This window comes from Ruditapes philippinarum, unplaced genomic scaffold, assembly GCF_026571515.1.
Source record: "Ruditapes philippinarum isolate M1 unplaced genomic scaffold, ASM2657151v2 ctg2473_1_1_1_1, whole genome shotgun sequence".
Taxonomy (NCBI): domain Eukaryota; kingdom Metazoa; phylum Mollusca; class Bivalvia; order Venerida; family Veneridae; genus Ruditapes; species Ruditapes philippinarum.
This window is the reverse complement of record NW_026859818.1, coordinates 94,179-119,825: the sequence shown is the minus strand read 5'-3', so window position 1 is coordinate 119,825 and position 25,647 is coordinate 94,179. Positions and strand designations below refer to the sequence as shown.

General features: G+C 30.9%; 1 protein-coding gene across 19 annotated transcripts in view; it reads right to left on the bottom strand.

Moving 5' to 3' along the window:
• Positions 1-1,397: 1,397 nt before the first annotated feature.
• Positions 1,398-25,647, bottom strand: part of LOC132757994 (RNA binding protein fox-1 homolog 2-like) — a 49,540-nt gene continuing 25,290 nt past the window's right edge. For 10 of the 19 annotated variants that reach the window (XM_060749492.1, XM_060749509.1, XM_060749497.1 and 7 more), the window contains 10 exons: positions 21,395-21,607; positions 18,753-18,920; positions 18,075-18,128; positions 15,345-15,437; positions 10,353-10,416; positions 6,678-6,849; positions 5,753-5,764; positions 3,554-3,718; positions 2,343-2,421; positions 1,398-1,927 (listed from right to left, as the gene is read on the bottom strand). In XM_060749492.1, coding sequence (XP_060605475.1) covers positions 1,883-1,927; positions 2,343-2,421; positions 3,554-3,718; positions 5,753-5,764; positions 6,678-6,849; positions 10,353-10,416; positions 15,345-15,437; positions 18,075-18,128; positions 18,753-18,920; positions 21,395-21,607 — 1,065 coding nt within the window. In that variant the 3' untranslated portion in view covers positions 1,398-1,882. Of the gene's footprint in view, positions 1,928-2,342; positions 2,422-3,553; positions 3,719-5,752; positions 5,765-6,677; positions 6,850-10,352; positions 10,417-15,344; positions 15,438-18,074; positions 18,129-18,752; positions 18,921-21,394; positions 21,608-22,146; positions 22,281-22,618; positions 22,760-23,078; positions 23,218-24,917; positions 25,080-25,647 lie in introns of those variants that run through there. The other 9 variants (XM_060749501.1, XM_060749507.1, XM_060749505.1 and 6 more) reach the window with 9 other exon arrangements.

Sequence of the window (25,647 nt, the reverse complement as noted above, 5' to 3'; positions counted from 1 at the left end):
TGGCCGAGACTCTATGATTGTTTTAGATAGCAATCTAATAACGGTATCATCGGTATATATTCTTATCACTGATATCTCTCTGACCTTTCCTAGAAGTTAATTTCAGCGCAATAGGGTAGGGTCCTATCGCTTTCTTTAGATCCATCAAGTTATATGATAATAATAACTGCATTACAAAGAGCCCTAAAAATGTTCTTTCTTAGTCATAGCATAAAGGAATTTTGTTTTCCCTTCATCTTTGTGTTTTGTATTTTTTTATCATATTTTTTTGTTTGTTTATACTTAAGTCCCAATCCAATCAAAAATGAAGGCTAACAAATATTTATAAAGAATAGCATGTTTACATATTTTGGTCTATTTTCTATTTTTGGTCCTTTACTGTTTTGACTCGAAATGAGAGGAAAATTTCAATTTTAATTGTAAAATATAGTATACTCTGTCACTGTCTTAAATCAAAGACTTATTTTTTTCTAATATTTACCATCATCCAAAAATAAAATTGCTTGAATAAAAATGATATACTGATATCTTATTGTTAAAAATCTCATCTTCCCTGAATATATTTAAGTTCACTACCCTGAACCTTCATAACGACCCATTCAAACAATCAATCTCTCTCAAAAACGTTCATACTTAGAATACTAGAGTATGGCAAATTTTCAGCTTTTATCTAAACCCTGATCAAGGAATGCCTGCAGCAAGTCGGTGTAGCAAATATTTCATTACTAAATTAATCCCTAGTAATGATGAATGTTTACATTCTATCACAATACTATTGATTCTGATGGGGCAGAATTACATAAACTATCAATCTAACTAAATTGACTGCAATTTGACAGCAACTACAAGGCAGGAATATCAATAATTGTAAGTTCAACTCTCTAGTTCCTAAATTGGTGGTGACATTTTAGTCTGTATGTCACTTTTAACTTGTCAACAAAATTCAAAATATTTCTCTATGAATATTGAATATATTTAGACTTTAAGACCCTTTATGCTTACACTGTAAACATTCCTTGACCATGATTTTATATATAATTTATACATTGATTATATATCTAAAAAATAAAGAGAGAAAAAAAATCAAAATACATGACAAAAAAAATGAAACCCTTGTACAAACATGAAGTATGGAACTTGTAAAAAGTTGCACGAGGTACAGTGAAAATATAAATACAAATTTGACTAGATGTATTTGTTCTGAATGAAGTATGCCATCTGAGTATTGAGATTAAAATATTTTTGTTGAAAATATGGATAAATTCAGTTTTGTTTTCAGCATAAAAATGCTCTGAAGTCTGAAATTGGTAAATCCTATAACAAATATTTATCATATTTAATGTTTAAAAAAAATCTTTATGCTTTAAATTCTCACCTTTTTTTCTACAACTAATAGGTTTAAATGTTTTTCTCCCTGTTAAACAAAAATACATGCAACCAGTACATGTAAATTTTGCCCAGTATTTTGATTATTGCTACAGACCTATATAAATATGTACAATCAGACGGCTTATTTCAACAGAAAATGTTTGCGTATCAATGGGTTCATTCAATACATGGCAGCTATTTTTTTGTGTATCTTCATAAAATCTCAATAAACAGTGCCTCGTAACAATGTTAATAAATTATAATAAGGACATCAGAGCACCGATTCAGCACTGTTTAAAAAGAAAAAACTGTAATTGCACTGTGCACGTCTTTTCAAATCTCTGTAATAATACTTGAGTAGGGTGCGAAAGATTTGTTTTTTATGGAAGTCAATGAGCTTCACTTTCGCAGCATTTTTTTGTTCCTCCATCCATCACAGATCTTTAGATCAAATGACCAAAATAGGAGAATTCTATCGGTCAATTAGATCAAACATATGACTTGTGCCAGCCAATCAGTATGGAGTAAACCTCTGGTATGCACCTCTATAAACTGTAGCCTGTTTTTGAAATATACAACAGTGAGGGTTAATAAATATATAACAATAGTACATAATAAGATTAAAGAACATTATTACTGACTTTTTTAATCAATGAAAATGACGAATAACTGATCCATTGCTATACCAGGAAGGAAAGAGGAAGCTAAAATTCAAATGATAGATATGAAACCATGAAAATATATGACAAATTGTTTTTTAGGAAAAATTTTGCTGCCAAGATGTGCAAAGTAAAGAGATATGATAACGTACAGATAAATATGTTAATCAAGATTGCTCATTACTTGACAGTTATAACTCTATGTTTTTATCCATTTTAAATCAAGATGACGTACAGGCTGGTGAAATAATAACAGTGAACTTTTCAAGAGGTAATAAGTTTTAACACCTTAACATCTTTATGACGGTAACTTACCCCATATCCGGGAACTGGTCCAATACTGTGCCCAAGAAGAGGATCTGTCGTTGCTGCAGCTAGTTCACGACCAGTGTAACTAAAACATTAACCAACATTATTCTTAACAATACATTCAATTTCAAGGTCTTGTAAATATATAATGATTGACAGAATGAATTGTTCAAAATGATGAATTATGGTTCTAACCAAATGCCCCCCCCCCACCCCTTATGTTTGAATATTATGCTCATAGTGGAACTTTATGCTTTCCTCCACTATTAAAGCTAGGTAAATGCCATAAGAACTTAACAGCATTGGTGTAGCTTACAATCTAACAAAATATTAAAATTCTATTTAAACTTGTTCAAAATGCTTTGCAAGTTTGCCATACCACATAAAAAATTACATTATTTTAACAGATCAGTTCATACAAGTAAATTGTGAAAACAGAAGATAAACAAATTAAACAATAAAAGGTCTGTCCTTTTTTGTTAAAGGCTGCTAATGGAACAAAACACTTTCCTCAAATTGCTCAAATGGATTTCTTTCAATAAAGTACACCATTACCGATTTAATGTGTAAACTCAATATCAGATTAGCCTACAAAACATTATTTTCTTGGAAAGTTTCCTTGATATGGAGGGATCACAATTTAGCATGTCTCTTAGTGTCAGAAACAAATATCAAAAAGCTTTTCAGACAATAATGCAATCTCTTGGATGCTTTATTTTGACACAATCTTGCAGAATTTAATTTGTTTCCTTTTTTTCTGTAGTTGTTGAAAAAGTAATTTTCTACAGAAAGCAAAAAATAATGAGAAATGAAAACTTGTGAAGCTGCTGATCTAAGATTAAAAATTTCTCTTTGATCAACATGAACACATTGATTTTTACATATATTTTGGTACATTATTTAACTAGCTTATTTTTTGTTAAAATAACTTCAAGAAATTTAACTCTAGAGGGCAGACTTTCTGAAAGGCTTCAAAAATGTTAGAGAAAGGCCATGATGACTAGGTGGTCAAGTTGCTGACTTCGTCCATTAGTGCAATAACTGGTTAACTCCTATCAAATTTATAAGGACTTAACCTAATTACTCCACTAAGGTGACAACTTGCTCTCATGTTGATTCTTTCCCATTAGAAATGTGAATTCTTTTATAAGGAGGATTTCTATTAACCTAAGCAGTAGGATTTATTACTTATTGTAAAATATAAATCTGACACCTACCCTGCAGCTGCGTATGTCACTCCAGAACCAGCTATTGCAGGGACTGCATATCTTGCTGCTGACAGAGGAATCCCTCCCGTCATTGGCTGTGATGTGACTAGCTGGTACCTATCTGCTGCAGCGTATGCGCCTAATAATGCTGGGTCCATTGCTGCATACTGCATACTGTAAAGGGAACCGTATTATAATGATTAATACTAGCATCGTTGTTTTATCACAATGACTTAGAAGTTAAACTGAAGCAGCTATTTCAACATAATGGGAGAAAGTAAGTAATTGAACAATATGTAGAGAAAAGTAATAGTCTGGTCAGTGTGCAGTAAAGAAAATAAAAGATTTGTATTAAAGCTTATGTTAATGCACTGTTTTGTTAGTAATGACAAGTACTCTAGAAAGAGGCATAAACAAAACACTGAACTTAGGGCTTGAACTAGATTTATTAAAAATGTTTCAAAACATGCTGACTGTGAAGTCATTTTTCAACAAGAAATTATTAAATGATATTTCAAAACCATTTCATTTTTTCTAGATCAAGCCATAATCATTGTTCAATTCACATAAGAAGCAAAAACACATCTGAGCAAACACTGTTTTAGTATATACAGCAGAAATCAATAAACAGATGCACTCTATACATACATAACATTTAATTACAGTATATATGGGGAATTATCAAGCTAGCAACATATTACCATTGGCATCAATGCAAGGTTCAATATTTATCATACATAACTATCAAATGCTATGATGCATAATAACAGACAGTGCAGCTAAATATACATATATAAACATATGCAAATGTTACATTCAAGTCTTTCTTTAATACATATTCAGTCGAAAAGTCAAACTTTTATTTCCAGGGTCACACTTATTTTTCAAGGTCATATTTTTCATTTTTATTCTATCTACCTGACATTACACCAAGTATTCATTCTTTAAATATCTTTGTCATAACTGACAGTTTCACCTATTTAATGCTTGTCTGAGTGCCTTGAAACAAAAAACCGTTGCAGATGTTTTATTGCACTGACACAATATGCCAACATTCTCGAAAATTAAATGATATTTAAATCATCAAAATGCCTGTAAATCTTTAGAAAGCTCTTAAAATAAAATAAGATATTAATTTTGCAAATGTTTTCCTGATAACACTCATTCATCCTTCAAAACAATGAGAATTTGCTCTAATAAATATCAGAAGGAGACAAAAAATTTCAAACTCATCTTTAAGGCTAAAAGATATTTTAAACACCCTTGCAGTCATTTATTACAGTACACTTCACAAAGAGCAACAAAAAAAATGCAAGCTCCAAGACGTTGCTTATTATCTCAATTCTAGGAATCTTCTCTGAATTCCTCTATCAACAATTTCTTGCACTGTCATTTTAATGATTTATGGATTAATAAATATGATCTTGCTTTCAATCTGGATCTGCCTTCAGGATGGTAAAAAAACAAAAGAAACCAAAAAACAAGCCATTTGTTTTAGATGAACTGAGCATTGGTTACTGTTTACTTTTTTTCCACTAGAAAGGTAAACTAAGAGAAATTGATCCAAGAAAAATATTTTTGTAATACTTCTTTTAGATACTGTAATAAGATACTGGTTTTCTTAAAAGAATGCATTAAGATTTATACTTTCTGATCCAGGAAGATTTCAACATTTCTATCAAATATTTTGTGAAGATGTTGTTGTTTTTTTTTTGTTTTTTTCTTTTCTTTGTTACCAAACTTGAAACAATTAAGTTATACAAGGCACTTGTATTAAGAGACAAAATGAGTTCATCCTTACAGTCATGAAAATCATACATTAATTCTTCATTTTGATTTCGATTTTAAGAGCAAAATTTTGATGCTGTCAATGGTGTTTTAAGTTATGACATGTCTATGAAAGATGAAACCAAATCATGAATTTATTTATTTTTAATATTCTTTAATTTTTTATACGATTTTAATTTTATGTATGACCTTGCAATAAAATCTTCAATATCACACACGCACAATATTGTGACTGACATTACATGCACAGCAAAGTATTGAGAAACTGTCTGGATTTCATTTTAAAATTCAGCCATGATGCATTTGTATTCTACAGATATATGTGTCACACCAAGCTCAAAATGCACAACAAAATTGCAGAAAGTAAAAATAAACCACCATGACAGTCAAGAAACTGTTTCACAACAAGTCATGACTTACTGTAGCCTCTGTCTGCATAGAGAACAAAAGAGATAAAACAACATAAAATATCTGAGTCTTTTCAAACAGAAAAACTAAAGGTTCCGCAGCAAGTCTAGCTCCCCATACCTCACAACCACTGCTATCATTTATTTGTATTGCATGCTTAATAGTAAAGAAAGCAGAAAAAGGTATTTGGTCAAAACATACATCATTGTCTTACATTATGTAGTCCTTGGTTATGATCACATTGAACATTTTGAAAGCATCTATCATTAAAAAATAATTTTTGGCCATGTTTCATAAGCTGAGGCATACAACTATGTAGGAGCTAAGGAGCTAGACTTGAGGATTAACACAACATCTACATATAAAGCACATACGGCTGGCAATTTACAGTGTGTACTAAACAGAATATGTGCAGGATACTGTATGTGTAAGTTAATCATTATTTTCATCTTTACAGAAAGAATGGCATTTCAGAATGAAGTACATGCTTCAGTTGAAGAGTTCCTCTACCCTTTGATAAATCTACAATGACTGATGTTGTTGTCAAACAAAAGTACACCAAAAAATCACTAAAGACGTAAAATACTAAACAATTGAGTGTTATTCTATGGGCAGAATTTCTTACAGATACTTTCCATGGCAGTAATATAGATAAAATATCGAATTGAATTTTTATTAAACCTACTTTTGGCATTATACCACTAATAATTATACCTAGGGCGTCTAAAGCATACCATAATCCACTTGACTAACAGTGATATCATTTGTATAATAAACATTCTTGAAGTGAAGAAACATAAAAAGACAATTTGTGTCATCAGTCTGACATGGTAATAATTGTAGCTATTTACAACCGCTTCTGGGGAGCGGTTGATTTTTTACAATTTCTTAAGACTATAATTTCCTCTCTCTATCATTTCAATAATTTGGTACTTACGTAGCATATGGCAAAGCTGTGGCAGTTTGAATAGGAGTTGGTTGTCTGAGTGCGGCAGCTTGAAGTTGAGCTGCTGCTGCTGCGTTGTACATTCCACGTGCCGCCAGGGCCGTAGCTCTCCCTCGTGTCAACGCAACACCTCGCAGCGCCGCTGCAGATACTGGCGATATAACTACAAGCAAAACATCATTACTTACAGAGAATTCATCTAAAATATTGATCATGCATAACATTTATAAATAAGACATAAAATAAGAAATATGAAACAGCATTCATCCAAACTGTTTTCAAAAAAGATATATCAGAAAAAATTCAGGCAAGTTATTGCATTAGGGCATAGCAGTTCTTTTGCACATTTATGCAAATGCAGTTCCTGTTTAATGCAATGGTTTTACTACATTCCCAAGTTTTGTAATTTAGAATGTATTATTGGAGGGGTGGGGGAAAAAATTAGCAAGTCTAAGAATCATTAAGACTACTCAAACAAGAATAATTGCAGTTTTATTCAATTAAGGACGCCCAGTCAAGGGGATGCGAGCAAATTTCAATATTATGTCAATATTCAGAACATTAAAGAATGGCATTCTGGTTATTTATCAATCAACATCAAAGTATTATATATATATACATGTAATGCACACAGGAATCTGACTCCTGGTAATTGTAATTCAGCGTCTACAAAATGCTTTCATTAAAGAAAATAAAGTAAATCCCGAAAAACCCATTTCCATGCACAAGATTCAAGTTTGTATGTTATTTGGTCATAGATTTTGTTCATTGTTTGCAATTCTGACAACATACTTTTTCAGAAAGCAAACAACATGCTACAGAGGCCAAAGGGAGAATAAAAATCAATAAAATGTAATCCCCCGAGGAATCTAAAAGTCTTAATATATCACTTTTTTCCTGCATCATACTGTCAATATTAGCCAGCAAGTCATATTTTTTCAAGCACTTTTAGAGCTTCGCATGCAATCCTGTTGTAATATTAGAAGATATCAACTGGGGCTTAATGATTCTTTTTGACATTTCCCTCACCAGATAATACCATATGAATTCCATACATTTATACTGTGAGATCATACTAAATTCCCAACTTAATAAGATTACATATCAGGTTCAATTCTCTCAGCAGTACCAAGGAAAACACCATGGAAACTTCTTAAGAAAATCTGTTACTTATTGTAAATTATTCAGAAGACTTTAATTTAGACTTATATCCCAATTCAAATGTTTTTTCCTGACTTTACACAATGGATATCATTGGCAAAAATGATCAGTAACTTATTCTACTCCCCATGAATGCTAAAAATATGAGTCATTTTTGTCTTCTTTTAGGCCAGTGATTAACCTCTGATCTGAATACCAGGATTCCGAAACAATAATATTGTTCTTATTTTCATCAACCATCAGCTAACAAATACACTGATGGAATACAAATAACAGGGAAAATCTTCCAAATGTACTTTTAACAGCAAAAACCAATGTTAATATTCTTGACAGATTTGTAGATAATTTCTCTGACAGATGCCCAATGCATACAATTCCTTTGAATTACTTCTCATCATCAGATATATATCTCAGTCAAATTGAAGATAATTATCCTTCTTTCCCATACATCTATTCTGTACACAACATGGTTCCTTGGTGTACACAAATTCTGCTGGACTGAGATTTGCTGATGTTCTAAGATATTGTGATCTTCTAAGATACTGTGATCTTAATATTTTTGGCACATACCCTCATATTGACCTTTTCTAGGAAATAACCTCTTCATTGAGATATGATAGACAGATACTATCCTTTCATTTCCTAACTTAATCTCGCATATTTGAACAGTAGCTGAATGTTGTGTTTTTTCTCTGGCAAACATATGGAGGGCTGCTATTTATTTTATGGCCTGTTTCCAGTGAAGTAACATTGGTATGCAGGTGCCTTTAGTTCTCTGTCTCTGTCTTCATAAATATTTACAGATGATTTTTTTTTCTTCCTGCCAAATCCGTACAGAATTAGCTCATGCTGAGCAGATATCATAAATTTAGGAAACCAATAGCAATTTATCATGAATTCCACTACAAAAAAATAGCTCAGAAGAAAAATTAACTGGTCATTAAATGCTCAAAAATATCATCAATCCACTTCTCCCTAGACATATTTTACTGCTGACTCGAAGAGGATTATCTTATAACTCATCTTTAAGATTAACTGGTGTAAGGAAGTGTTTAGTATTATATAATATCTGAATACTTTAGTTATATGCCTTAACTTTCTATATTATTGATATGAAAAAGAGTTTGTTATATTCTATAGCTATAATTTTGTTGTAACATTTATGCCAATAAAATGTTGTTGTTATTGTTGTTGTTGTATTAAAACGTAGGCATTTATAACTGCATTATATTTGTATAACTACATCATTCCACTGCTTCCATCACATGAAAGAAATATAGCAACTCAGTCTGCTAGCATTCTAATCTTTTTTTGTCTTTGTCTTTTTTTGAAAGGAGCTAAATTCTACCAGTATCACTGAGTGCAATACAAGACAATCCCATCAATTTTCAGGAGAGAGCTTCTGCTTTCACCATTTGATAGTAGACACCTTTAATACTGACATTAACAGTCTAATCAAATAAGAAAAAGACATCTTTTACTCCTTCTGCCACGTGTCCTGAATTTTTTCTTTTCTTTCCTTCCAATGACCTCTCCTGACAACTCTAGACTATGGAACATACAAAGAATGCCCATAAACCACAGTTCTCTATAATTTTATCAATAACTGTCTACTTCCCAAAATTAAGGAATGGTGATTTATTAATATATGTGAATGCCTATAATTTATCACTCCCTACAGATTCCTTTCTTGTGATATATCCAGTTCTTCTATAGAACTGAACTGTGAAAAGAAGCAATTGACAAGTATAAATCTGCTGAATTTGGTTCCTTATTTCCTGTTTATTGTTATGTATAGTCTATGCCTGGCTAGCATTCATCTTTATCTTGTGCCTAACAGGCTCAAATGTCAATCATATTGTAACGGATCATAACTCTGGAACTTCTCCTCGTTAAATGTCAGAAAAATGATTTCAAAATTTTGAGGAAGTTTCGTTTTACTGTCTGTTGGTACTTGTGTGTCAGGTGATGAAGCTGGTTTTCTCCTTGTCCTTATACTTCACAACCCTTGAACCACTTTTCATTTTTTAATGATCCAGTTTAAGGAAATCTCATAAATGTTTGTCATTAGAATATTAAAGGTCAAATGACTAATGCTTTTATCATACAGTGCTTGAAAAAATGCCCCTTACATCCCATATGAAATTTTATCATAATTGGTATTTTCTCGGAGTTGGGAATAATTTACAGAGCCTGATATTTAATGCTATCTAAATTTGTTAATTAAATTCAATTCCCAAGAATTCGTAATTTATTTTCCACTGTACAGTAAGCAGGGACATTAAATATTAAATATTTCAAATTGTATTACTCATAAATAGCTTCAGATGGCATTAGCTTAAATCATTCTTTTTTAAAATTCGTTGTGCTGATCAAAAATGAAGAAAAAAAAAATTTCTATTTAAAGAAAAAAAAACAACAAATGATTTTGTACAGAAAAAAAACAACCAGTATAAAATAAATATAAAATAATAATAATAAACATTCATGAATACGATGTCTTACCATTTGGGATAGTAGGTGCAACAGCAGTTTTTTTGGTCATTACACGAGCAGTAGCATTGTTGACCTGACGAAGGATGGTAAGACATTAGCAATAAGGAAATCTGAGTACATACAAACATAGCATACATATCAACATAAGATGCAACATATACCAATAAGGGTGTACTTTGTTAATCACTCTGCACAACTGGAATAGTTCTTTTGTATATTTTCTTTTTGGTGTATTTTGATTTGGTTTTAGAAATTTAGGTGAAAATACAGGTTTTCTCTAAAAACGCTTTTTTTCCTTTTTCTCTTTTCTTAAGGGTTATCGAATATATGATTTTATAAATTTATAACACATCAAAAGAAACAAGTTTGTTTCTGTATTTCAAAATATCATTTTTTTCATCTCTATCCTTATAAAAGTTTTTTGTCAGACCGTAAGAAACTGGCCGATAAGTTTCATTAAACATACATTGATGACGGTCAAGTTTTTTTCCTTAACTTTTTTCCTTCAGTCTGAATTGTTATCAATGTATAATAAGAAACAGTTTTAAAACTTTATGTTCAGGAATCAAACCATGTATGTATTGTTCACAGTTACGCTAAGGATGGTTCTGAGAAGGAAGTACTTATATTCACTTACACTTGTGTGAACTACAATCATTATAAATTTTGTTTTCTAACAAATGCAAATTTCTATCCAGTTGTGCTTAGTGCTGCCATAGAAACTTTCCCATTTCACTACTTTTCTGTGAATTTTAATTTCTACCCAGATTGGATAAGCATAAAATATAATGAATTTGAGATAATTGAATAGCAAATACTGAAAAATACGGGCCTGTTTAGTTACCAGACAAATGTAAATATTATCACTTTAAGAAGAACTCCTAGACAAAATGTCTAATAAGCAGTTTTCTATGATTATTTATTGGACAACTTAAACTGACATGGGAATTGACTGGGAAAGAATCTATAACACACATATATAGCTATCAACAAATGTATTTCATCTTCAATTTCTTTTTTTGCTTACATAATGAACGCAGGGGAAATAATTCTAGTCATATCAGAATTTATCTTTACATCTGACTCCTGCTTTCTCAAGTTATTTATTCGGTTATCAAAAGAGTGTACTAGATTTACTTATCTTTACAGCACACCTTGTATGTTTTTTTTAATCTTGATACAGATCTTTTATTTTAGCAGCTGATAAATGCATTAAAAACGGTTCCAGGAAAAACTCAGTAACATTTTACATCATTTTTATTGTACCACTGTGAGAGGTTTTTTTAGTTACTCAAACTCTGAGTCTTTAAACTTTATTCTGGTTTATGACTCCTAACTTAAAAATATTATTAACCGTCTCCGCTGGCAAAAATGCGAGCATAAAAATCAAACAGGAGTGGAGTACCCTCAGATATTATGTAAATGTTAGTAAGAAATCTTGAGATAAAATACTTTATGTTGATAGCTATATACAATACCCTCATTCATGAAAAATTGTTATGCAAAAGAAATGGAAATTGCAAAAAAGTACTTATAAATCAGCAATTTCTCATGATATATTTTTTGTTTGCTTGTTTGTTATCATTGTGAAGCAAATACATCCTAAAATCTTACTCCAAAAATATCTTGCTTATCCCTTTCAACACTTTGTTCCAGACATTTTGAACTTTTAATCAACTTAATGTAACAGTCATGCTGTAAGGACCTGAATTTGGATTTCAATATAGAAACTCCTTTAAAATGCTGTAACTGTGAAGCAAATGGTATTTTAGAGTTATAGAATCTGACTAACAGTATGCCCTATGGCTGTACAAACTGGTCTTGTGGTATTTGAAAGTAATAATTTCTGGTTACACCTTTAGAAAATTTATTAAATTCACAATTACAAAAAAAAAAATGTGGGAATGACTTAAATCAAGTCCCTGATGTGGAAAGAAGATTTCGGCAAAATGACAAAAAAAAAAATGAAATCCAATTTTCAAACTTCTTCAGAAATTATTCATGAACAAAAGAAGTATCCTGTATCTAAAATTCATCTTTTCATTAGCCACAAATTTGTAAAAACAAGCACCACAAAAATCAATTTACTCTAATCTGTCATAGAAACACCCTCATATCTTTAATTTCCATTTTTTGTGAAGACTATATTACTGAATGTCTAAGAATTATGTCTGGAACAAAGGGTTTGCTATTAGAATTCAGTCTCAGGCTTAAAACTAATAAATCACTGTTTTGTATTCACACTACATCACTACTTGTGTAAAAAAAACTGCAAAAAAAATCTCTGAAAAAATGAGCTTCGAAAATCAAATTAAAAAAACATCCCCTAAGTATAACATCTTAAATTCTCAAATTCTTATTGATTTTGGAAGGTTTGACTTCATTTCTTTATTGGTAGAAACTACATTTCTTTACACAAACCATCATATTAAAGAAGAAAAGTAAAATGAGGATTATTAAATTTCCGTCTTGAGACAAATAAAACTAAGACTGTCTTCATGTAAAAAGCTTAATATATTACTAGTAGAATTTTGTCTCAATAATAACAAATCTATGAGAGATTCGGGACTGTGTGTTATTTTGGAGATTTTTTTTTTGTTATATCAAAGTAATGAATAATTTAACAACAATGATAATTTCTATAATTTGGATAAATCACCTTGTAAAATGCCTGGACTAAATCTTATAGCTTATCGTAAGAGAAAGCAAGCTGAGGTATTAATTTTTTTTTAAATATTAGAATCTCGATTTTGCAAAACCTTTAGCATTCATGTATAAAGAAAATACATTTTTATTTTGTTCATTGCAATGCAAAGAAAACCAACTTTCTTAGTATAACAGGGATAAATACTAGAGGTATACAAAAAACCTACAGAGTTATTTTTCTAAATCTTATGCTTCTTAGCAAATGATAATGCAAACATTTCATGAGTCAGCAATGAAAACATTTTGGGCAAGAGATATATTCTAAAGAAAATCTCTTTTATAAGATAAATCTGTTCGCAACTTCTTCATCATCAGTTTTATGTAAACAGTTTAGACTGTGAGACAGATATTTCAAACAACATTTTCCCTTTCTCTTATCTCCCCAAAAACCATATGCCATATGTTATGGAGTTACCTTGCAGGCCTAGGAGAATCATAAGTACACAGTAAATGCATTAGGACAGTCATGGCATAACCTCCAAGTGCAAAGGAATGTTTATAGAAACCTTGTGTTATGTTTTACTAAGCTGTAGATCATCAAGATGTAACTATTTATGTATATTTAGATCTAAAAGCCGCATTCTTCTGGACTGTTTCCTGGCATGTCAGTGAACAGGAAAGTTTCATACGCAGTATATTGCTTGTAATGACGTAATGGCGCTAAATAAAAAGGGAGGTAAGACTCGCATAAAAAGTGACAACATTGCCGCAATGTGCCAAATTCGTATTATCAATATGTTTGTTAATGCGGAATTCTTACTATAATAAAACTTCCCTCCATTATTCTTCATTATTTCAGAAAACTACAGCCAAGATAGATATGAAAGACAGCGTAAAACAACATTTCTCTGATATAGATTCATCAAAAGAAGAAACAGAAAATAGAATATTGGCCTCTACAGAGGAAAATATCCGAGCAGATGTGGATGTTTGGAAGTTTTATATAGTGTGTTCTTTACCCTAGGGAAATATGCTGGAGGTACTAAATGTTTGAATATTAGCCTAAATTAATGTATCTGTTTCACAACACCTTAGGGAAACATTCTATAGATCCATCTGTTATAGAAAGTCTCTATCCAAATCAATAACAGAGCATCAGTACTTAACATGCACTAACAAAAAATAACAACTATCAGAATACAGAAACAATTTCGTATTTACATGAAGCTTTACATTTCAAACATAAATATTTCTTCAAAATGCATGGAAATAAATATGGAATCATGTATAAATGCGAAAGGACAGGCTGAATTTCAAAGACATGAGTCACTTTATACGCCAAGAGAATTGTTTCTAAGTATAAAATGTCAGAATATTCATGGAATATTTCAAAAGACCAGCTCAATGATTGCAACTAAAGAGAGCATTACTTTAGAAGTGCATCAAGAATTTATACATATTTTGCCAGAATATGACACCCCCTTCCATGGAAATTAAAGACTGCAAACTATTTTTTTATTGCTCCATTAATATAGGATGATCTATACTTTAATAATACGAAAATTAATATGTTGTTTGAAATATCTGATCTCCAGTTCTGTATATTGGTCTATATAAAATGAAAAGTGTATGGAAAATGTGGATTCACCTACCTACTTGATGTCTCCTATAGCGTACAACCAGAGAACTTAGGTTTGTAATGCCTTATAAATAAAATCGTATTGTAAGTGTTGTTGTAGTGTAACCTTTTAGCTTATGTACATTAAACTATTTGCGAGACACAGCACAGCATGAAGAAATGCCATAACACACATTTAATTAATACAAATATATAAAAAAAATAGGTTGCTCTCTATCCGGAAAAAATATATAATATAAAGATATTTTCAGTAACATTGACAGATAAATGGAAAATACTGGTGCCAAATACAGCCATGAGTATAGGAAAACAAAACATCTACTGTCCATAACCAAAATGCACACAGATCTCAATATTTCACTAAATAAAACAGTAAGTACTTTCCCAACAAAACTCAGTAGTACATTGAAGGCAAATTTTGGCAAGAAAAAATATACTCAATACATCAGTGGTGATTTGAACTCAAAATGCACCCATACATTTGCCTACGTGATCATAAAAAAAAATCATAAAAAAAAAGAAGGCATAAAACTTTTCACTGACATTGGGGAGTTTGAAAACCAACGAGCTGCGTATAGTTTTCATACATACAAGGCAATATACAACAATCACTTACAACGATGTACAGGCATTTCTTTATACTGCACAGGTTTAAGGAATAAAAGGACTTTAAAAGTGTAACTTGTGCTACGACAAAATAATGAATATACATGCACCTCAACTTTGCGTCCCTCAACCACTGTACCGTTCAGTTTCTCTCGTGCTCTGTCAGCGTCCACGCTATTTTGGAAAGTTACGAAACCAAATCCCTACATGCACGAAGGAAAAAAATAAGGAAACATGCATTAAAATTCGTGCAAACGAATCATTGTCAATACATGTATCTTTGTAATAATCATAGTCAGTCATTTAAATTAAAACATATTACACATGCCTCTGCTTGTATAATACATGACAGTACACAGTCTTCTGAAGTTAAACAAGGAGTAACATAGATAAGAAACATGAATCTGATTGATTTGACATGACAATTCGAACATGCCAGTGCCTAAGTAAGCGACACGATCTACATGCTTGAGAAACAGCTGCAAGACACACAAACACACACACTGACAAACAGACATATAGACAAACAGACACTAATAGACAAACAAACATATAGACAAACACGCCCACACATACACACACACTCACATAAGAAAACATAATCACATATTATCTTACTGGGTATTAACAAGCAAAGGATAATGAATGACATGATAATTTTACTTTATATATTTATAAAGTCCTTTACTTCATCAGTCCGGTTTTGTTTGTTTTTTTTGCCAAATACTATACAAAATGTTGTTGTAACTTCTACATTGTATATTATTTATTTTTTTAAAAATACTATGGCAGACCATTCATTATTTAACACATACCATTCATTCTTAAAGAAGACTTACAATTATGCGACACCACAAAACATTTAAATGACTGATCAACATTCACTCCCACATATATATTCTAACACATATAGTATACACACAAACACACAATCATTATATGACATAAACACACATGTGCAGCATCTTGGGTATACAATCATCACATAATCTAATTCTGGTACTTGCAGGCTTTAAACAACAATCAGAGTATACAATTTTGCTGTGATTTGGCATGTATTGTCACACACAAATAGCTTATACATAGAAAAAAAATTATCACATTTAATGAAAAAAGATATCACATGAATATAATAATGTCACATACTGCATCATTATTAAATGTGGCTGTTGTTTTTTTTTTCAAAGAATGAGGAGAATACATCATATTGGGAAACATTCCAAATGTTTTTACATCATGTCTTAGCTAAGCTTCTAAGTGATCTGTAATTCTTTATATTATTAATGAAAATTTTCATTTGTGAGTAAACATCAGTTTTTATTTTGCAGCAAATTTGTTTTCTATTGAATCAAAGACAGCCTGACGTAGATACAAAAATAACATGCCACATATAATAATTATGCAGGAATCTTTATTTGAACATCATAAAAAACACTTGTGTCTTAATGGGATAGTTGTATCACATTCAATGTAAGAAAATAATTATGTTCTTAGATCTAAGTACAACAATTAGTTACCAGCTCTTAATAAAACACAAAGTATTCTAAAACCAAATAGATCCTAAATAGATTTCTTTTCTTTTCTTAGTCTCTAAAATTTGGTACTTTCTCTGTAGTATTATAAAGGTGTGGTTTATAAGTGCAGAATGTGATATAACTTGTAATCAAAGAAATGTTTGTCTAAATACATCAATACAATAGCTTGTTCATATAGCAATATAAATACTTGACTGGCACCCTATGCATAAAGAAATAATTTTGACTGGTACTCATTTAATAATAAAAGATCTTAAATTAGCAAACAGAAATACTCGACTGGTACCCAAACGTGTAAATAATTATTTAAACTTTTATACTAATAGAACTGAAAACAACTATTTTAGATTGCCTAAAGTTATCTACTGCATAAAAATGTACTTAAACAAACATCAGCATTAACAATTCATGAAATTTTATATAAAAACAGTCAATTTTATGTTTTTCATTTGCTGTAATTATTCCAATTTTCAAACATTCATTATTACCAGTAACCTTTGTTTAATACAGAATTCAAACTGAGAGATGAAATTTTTTACAATATATTTTCCCAGTTTTAATAAACAATTAGACAGTACAGTCTAGCATTACAATTTCAATTAACAGTTTTTCATTTTATATAAATGAATCAATAAATATGGTTCTCTCCAGAAGGAGTTATCAACATACTTATTAACTATCTGATATCAGCATGTGGAATATTTAAATGAATACAGCTGTTGTTAGACATATATATATAATAATATCACTTGGGTCTGAATAAACGCTGGTTCATTTCTGTATGTTTTTTGTTGTTTTTTTCCAAATGTTTTTCTTTTTCATGACATGTTTCTGTTTTCAAAGAAAGGATAACAAATGAACTGAAACAAGGACATCTATTTTCTGATAAAGAGACATTAAAAATGCAAAATCTGAATCATTTACTGGAAAATTTGAAATTTTTTTGTAATGTTTGCCCAGACAGATATCATATAAAATGTCATAAATTTGCGTCATTTTTCAGACATTTTTCATTTTCTATTAACCTGAATATTCGGGCCTTTTGGGACCATATTTCAGGAGCAATTTCTCTTAAATGACATGTTCTTTATTTAAGTGGTTATGAAATTTGTTTAACTGATCTATAACCACTGGGTAACAATGCATAAAATGACTTCCTACTTTGAAATTTAAGTCATAATTCAATCAAATGTGTTCTGTTTAACTTTTAAAGAATTCTAAGAATTTCTTAGAAAATGATCAATGTACAAACCAACGGCCCTACTTATTTTAGACTAAGCACATACAAAACTATATGAAGCTTACCTTAGAACCTCTTTCATTGAAAATGATTTCTACATCTAAGATAGGCCCAAATTGCTGCAAAACAAAAAAGAATGATAGTTTATATCACAGCATAAAGTACATTTGTTACAATATTCCCTGTGTACCAATACTCTGTCATTGATATTAGACTTTTAATTACTTTCAAGGAAAATATCAGACTGTTTTTTATGTAGAATGAAGAATTAATACACTGCAGAGGCTTTAAAAATGACATATATAGAAAATTAATTTCCTTCTCTTGAAGCACACGCAACTTATCTACAGAATTTCAAACAAAGAAAAGAAGCTTTACGAAGCTGAAGCCCATATATTCTATGAATACTTGTGAATTTTCTGACATGACTCATTTAAAAAACAAAATCTTTGTTTTATTTATCTCTTTGATATGACCTGAGAACATTTATCTATTTAATGAGAATATTTTATTCATTGTTTAAGTATTTTGACCCATCTGAGGCTATTATATGAAAATAGTTGGTGCTTTTGCCAATGATACTCCTTAAATAAAGCTATATAGGACAAATATACAATGTTTAATTTATAACATACATGTGTATATAACAATTATACAATGTTAAATTTATGACGCATATAACAACCATGCAATTAAACTTATGACATATATAACAACTATACAATGTTAAATTTATGACCTACCCCTAATAAATTCCGTAAATCTGCTTCTCTAAATCTGAAGGGTATATTTGACACATGCAATCTCTTTGGTCCTTGTGCTGCACCAGGTGATACGGCTTCCACTTTGGAACCGGCTTCTGTAGGGCTCTGTTGCTGTGGTACTGCTTCTCCCTCCACAAGATCTGTCTGCTACAAATAATGGAACAAATAAAGTCTATACATAGGCATGTTCAAAAAAACAACAAAACATGGAACCCTTTAAACTGAAAAGCAGTTGTATCTAAAGTTAGCACTCAACAGTTTAATAGAAATAAATCAGCAAAAATTATGATATAAAAATCACGGATACACTTAAGTTGTAACTGTATTTTAAGGTGTATATGTAATACTCCTCTTGAAGTGCAGACAAAACAAATTGACTTGCTTGTTTATAAAATATATAAAATTTAGGGAGAAATAAATCTACCTAACAAGTATTTTTATCTCTTTCAGTAAAACTTATTGTAACAGCAAGCAAAGTTTTATGAGAAGAAAGCATGTTATTTTGAAACTGCATGAAGCCTGAAAAGTTTATAATAGTATGCTTGCCTTCTATAAACTAGGGGAATTATCATCTAGATCAAATTTACATTTTAAAGTAATATATAATAATACACACTTTAGAATAGTTAAGGTAATTGTTCTTTATAAATAACACCTGTTTTAGTAAAAATCTTTCTATTTGTTAATGCTTACTATTGAACAAATGTAGTTTTCATGCATTATTAGTATAGGGCAAAAAAAGGAACATTTTAAAAACATTCTCTTGTAGCCTTCTTGTTATAAATCATCCAAGAAGGTCTACTGATAATTATTAATTGAAATAAATTGTTCAAATGGAATTTGTACAAAAGAAAAAACTTTTGATCAGATCAGCATTTTTTTGTACAAGTATAAAGTATTTATCCCTGAATTTGAAAAATGTCAAAGTATCATGAAAAATACATGCCAAATACAAAACGTTTTTCCCATGGTTAGCAAAAGGTCAAAACTTGTATGATGTATAGAAACATGTAAAATGCAGCACTTAGTTACAAAATGTTATGAAAAAAGTAGCAATAATAATATTCCAAAAGAACACCCATTATTAGTTGTGATTAATTTCAGTAATAAAATATTTCTCACTTTCAATTGCATGGTTTTTAGCAGTGGTTAAATATATATAAATGAATCACAATCCACAAATAAGCAACTGAATAGTCAATTTACACTTTTCACCACAAAATTAGTACTTTGAATCTTCTGTCTAAGTGCACTAAAAACAAATAGCACTGGTTTCAGTAAAAGCAACTATTATACACTATGTAAATCCAAAACTATACATGTTAAATGTTATTTAGAAAATTTATTGTTGTGTTACAGGAGACACAAAAACACACAGATGTGTACAATGGCAATAGTCAACAATAAATGAGAGTGATACAATTAAAATGATGCTATATCCTGCTATCTCACATCTTATTGATTTATAAGCTTATAGTAAACATATGGTACCATAGTGTCAACCCAATTTTCCAGGATGTGTCATAATTAGCAACTAATCTGCCCCAAGCCACACACTTCATTTAAGACTAATTACTACAACAAACATACACTACACCAGGATATTTAATTCACTCTAGATTGCTTTAAACAGTTGACAAGGAGAAGAACAAAAACAATTGAAAATACATTACAATGTAATCTGAAAAACACAAAAGATCAAGGAAAATTTCAATCACTACCATCAGAAAATGGTGGGAAGAAAGCAGTTAGTTTATAATATTTCTCTTTTGAAGGGTCATTTTATACATACTGCCATGAATGATACAAGATAAACTTGCACCTGACACTTGCAATAATGTAAAGAATTGATAGCAAATATCTGCTTATGACAGTTCTTGTGAAAATTCATCTAGATGACATTGGGATTGCCAAGTGTGTTAAAATTAATGAAGAAATGTTTATCGATAAAGGTCTGTAAGAATGACCAACAGTCCAGCATTGACCAAATTATACTTTCTCCTCTATTTATTGAGGAAAAATTCAGCAAATTGAAGAGTCTTATTCCACAGAGATGTCAAACTAACGGCAGATCACAAATGAAGCAAATATCAACACTGTTGAAGCAGAAAAGACTTGTTATTTCCCTGTAGGAACCAGCAGAATATCAGACCACAACAATTCATACTGTGATATTCACAAGAGATGTAATTTTGGCTCAAAACAAATTCCCAGTCTCTGAAGTTAATCATTATAAAGCCCAATACACAGACCTAATGAAATATTTCCCTCGTCTTTAAGAGAAATGTGTTAATCGATAGAACAAACACTGTTTTGCCCTGACGAAATCGTTATAAGAAATCAAGTAACTGATTATGCACCAATATAAGTAAGCAATGAAAAATTTGGTATCTTAAAGAAACTGCGAAGTACCGATTTAAACTTAGAGACGAACAACCTAAACAAGACCCATTCTATTTCCTTTTAGTACCTCTTCTAAACTACTTGTTACGGTAAACATAAATAAGAACGAAATCATTAGTTTTCTATCTACATGTAGTACTAGCAATACATGCTTTCACCTTTGTTAACAGTCCACCACCGCAAACCATGCCTAGAAAATTTCAAAATACTTCACGTACATTTAAGTTTCCCCTGGCTCTTACCGTCTGCTGCTCTACGCCCCCATTGGCTGTCACCGAGGTGATAGCTGTTGTTGTGAACACTGACTGGTCGCTTTTGAACTCGGCTGGAAGTGAAGATACTGGGGTCTGTACCATGACTGGTTGATACTCTTCAAGCCCAGGGGTTTGAGCATACTGGTATGTCGGGGGTAGTTGATTCTGCACCATGTGCTGCAAATATCAGATATAATTAAACACAATCTTGTATTAACTTAACAAAAATTACACTCTTCTGCAATAAGAAGCAAATGAAAATTGTCACCTTCGTCTTGTTTGCCGCTTGCAGCTCTGAAAATGATGCAGATTGTTAATGATGCGGGTAATTTAACTGTGGCAGAACTGACATGACCTTCAGTTTTTTAACAACATTGTTTTCGCAACATTCTCTCCCACTATCTCATTACTCAAGTGCTAAGAACTGTTAAAACTTTAAATGAGACTTAAAAATGTCCAATCCTTTTTTTCCCAGTAATTTGACTTCCTAAAATCGAATGAAAACAATAACTAGAATCTGGTGTTTCAAAAGTCATGAAAATCAATTTCAATGATCCAATGTAATCTTATATACAAAACTGAATATAGATAATCATATACGAGACAGCTCTGAAATTCCAGTTTCACAGAATAGTAAAATTATGATTATTATTGTAATATCATATAACATAAAATGTATGCATTTTAGAATAAAAACTAAAGTAATAAATTATTACCATGTAATAGTTAAGTAGCTTAGGAAACATGTATCAAAAATTTACATTATGCTCTGAAATGACAAATCTTTGGAGAAAAAAAAACACACACAAATGTAATTAAATTAAAATATAAATTCCAAGTATGTCAATAATTTGAATATAAAATTTGGTATATTAATATAACAACCATGCAATGTGCAGCACTGACACCTTAATAACAATATCATAACATTAATAAAACTGTTTACTTCAATTGAAACATGCTGCCAAAACACATTCAACAAATATCAAACTGTGATAAATCTATCAACATACAGTCTCACTATCTAGATATATGTATGTAGACATTGAATATTTAACAAGTACGAAAAAACCAACAAAAATATAAACTGACAACTGTTAGTGCAAATACAGCTAACAACATAAAAACATTTTAAAAATCAAAACTATTAAAAGTTCTAAATAAATGAAAAAAAATTCTACAACATACAATTTGGCCCTGAATTTCCATTTTTTATTTAATATTACGTCCTACTTGATAATTTAACGCAGTATAAATGTTGCAGATGTTGTTAAAACACTAACAAAAGCTTGTCTTTAAGTATTTGGGGACATGTACAATGTCTAAGATGTGACTTCCTGTTCGCAAACACTGCCATCTTACATCAACTTCCTCCATCCACTTAAGCTCCTTCAATTATTTTCATAACTTGGTGATGATTAAGATTCAACACAATAATTCATTATTGTTTTCGATTTATGAAAACTTATTTCCATGGATACTGTACCACTTGACAACATTCACTTCTGACATGTAGAATTAAGTGAAAATGGACAAAAAAAGTTCATAGCAAAATTGATGAAACTTAACCGGGACTTTGTCAAAAATTACTTATGATTATACTATAAAAGATCTTAATATGATAATACTATAAAAGATTTCAGCATACCCACATTACTGCTAGTGTAAGTGTCCTAGATTATATATAAAAATTTGCCAGAATTTCCGTAATAACACTGTGACTGTACACTAAATCCTTGTAAACTTGACCATTACTGAACTAATTCAATTAGACAATGAATGGTAGCATGTACACATAGCGGAAAGGCCATACCAAATTATCCATGATGAAATTACATTAAATGGTATGAATTAGTAATGATCGTAATTGAGCCCCCTAAATAAGTCCTTTATATGTATAATGCAATATAGTCCGATCATTTTTTTAACATCAAATATTTGGCATTTCCATGTCAGAGGAAATTATTCCCTGATAATTGAGTAAATTGCTTTCATAAATGTCTGACATTTACCTAAAACTCAACAAATTGCGTTCTAGTAATATAATAGAAAGAGCCAAGCTTTTGTTTGAATACACAAATTATTGAGGGGAGAATGCATATGACTTTTACTGAAACTTGGGGAAATAAATAAACAAGTTCTGAAAGAACGATTCATTTATTGGGGATGTGAGAAACATATCCGAAACCAAATTTGTCAGAAGTGCTCAAGTCTAGTCATGGTAGGAGAAATTTCCTAATATAAAGCTTTCTTGAGATATTGATCACAACATTTAACAGTATCTGCATGTGGTGCTAATGAGAAACAGCACTGTTGTGAGAAATGAAAAAGAGATCACTTTTCTTGCTATGTACACAAGGTGACACAAAAAACACATTGTTTACCCAACACTTCCATGAAATTAAAACCGAAATAAAATACACAATATCCAGGAAAGTTCTGAGAGAGAAAAAAATTAGTTTGGTTGTTCCTCTTTTGTGAATTTAATAATAATCCATGGAAAGTGGTAAATCCGAGACCAACCTTGGTATCCTCTGATTCTGAAAGGGTTGTTCCTAGGTTGACATCTTTTTCCATATTCAACTGAGTTACCACTACATTCAGCATTATTCTAAAGTCAACTACTTCCAACCAACTGCATTTTAACAGTATGACTACATGTACAAGAGATGAACATGATCACATATATATTCGTATCCTAATTAATCTAAAAGTTTTACTGCCTGATAGTCAATCAATATAAAAAATCCTTAGGGAACTATGCATAATGCAAAATTTGGCCATATTTGTATCTGCAAGTCAGGGAAGCAATTAGCATGAGGAGGGGTAATTACATTTCCTACTGGCTTCTGTTTGCCTTCTATCCCTACCATTAATTATTTATTCATCAGTCAGCCATTGTTTACAATGTCTTTGACTTAATTAAAGTCAGCATCTAAGATATCAGTACATGAATAAATGAAGATACAGAGGTGAACAATAAGACAGATTTAATCAATAGAGAAATCTTGTTTAAGAACTTGTACATAACTATCAATCAGACTTCTAAGACATGTAATATCATCAAAAAATAACTACAATGTCTTCTCCAATATATCAAAATTGGGTCTACTGTGTTCACATTTTCTCCTGAACAAACATTTTAACAAGATGTTTGGAAACTTCCAAATTCAATTGATTGACTTGGAAAATCCAATCAAATATCACAAAATGGGTTGATCTTGATTTAGCTCTGGAAATAATCTTTTAAATATAAGGAAATCAATATTTACCAAAACAGCCTGAAAGAAGGAAAGGAGATTAATGAATGTTGAATGTACTTAACAGGCAGAAGAGGTCTGTCACTGTTATAGGGAAAAAAGTGATCAGGGCTGTATTGACGATGCACAATAGGTCAGATGTCTTATTTAGCTTTATAACAGAATGACTTGGAATTTAAAAATCTCTGTTTTGGTCAGAAAGTGACAAAATGGGAAAAGTTTTATACCTGTTCCATTCCTGGATGAAAGCAGTACTGATCCATTGGTATTCCTGGCTGTAACAACATTCCTTCCATTTTACAATAAAATTAAACTAAACACAAATAAAGGCAACTAAACACAAAACTAAAATGAACAGTTTCAAGAGAAGGCAACTTGAGTGGTCAAGTATCCAGTAGTAAACTGAACCAGGAAGCTGGGAACATAACCTTATCAAGATGTTTTTATCAGCCTGATCTATCTGGGATAATCAGAAGTTATGTAATACCAGATGCCAACATGTATATTCCAATCACTGGACACTAAGCAAAATCATTTCCAATCAGTGAAAAGCCCCCAAGGCTAGTAACTGGGAAATCCTGGGGTGACACTGGCTACTGTGTTGTGTACTAGCAGGTTTAGTGTCACAGTAAAACAACCACTTGAAAAGTGCCAGAAAGTTTCAAAGGAAATTGTTATCAAATTTTCAGTTAGAAAAAAAATTGAGTAAAATGTGATCAAGCTATCATACTGAAAAAAGACAATAATTTTCTGTTGTTGTTTTTTGTTGTTGTTGTTTTTTGTATTTTGTTTATTTTTATTTTTTGTTGTTGTTTTTTCAAATTCATTAAACCCTGTAGTAACAAAGATATCACATAATAAATTATATTTCTATTCCTCAACTGGTGTGTTAATTCATAAAGCCTTCTCTGGGAAGGTTGGTTTCTCATAAGAGGAAAGAGTGGATGGGGAGGTTGA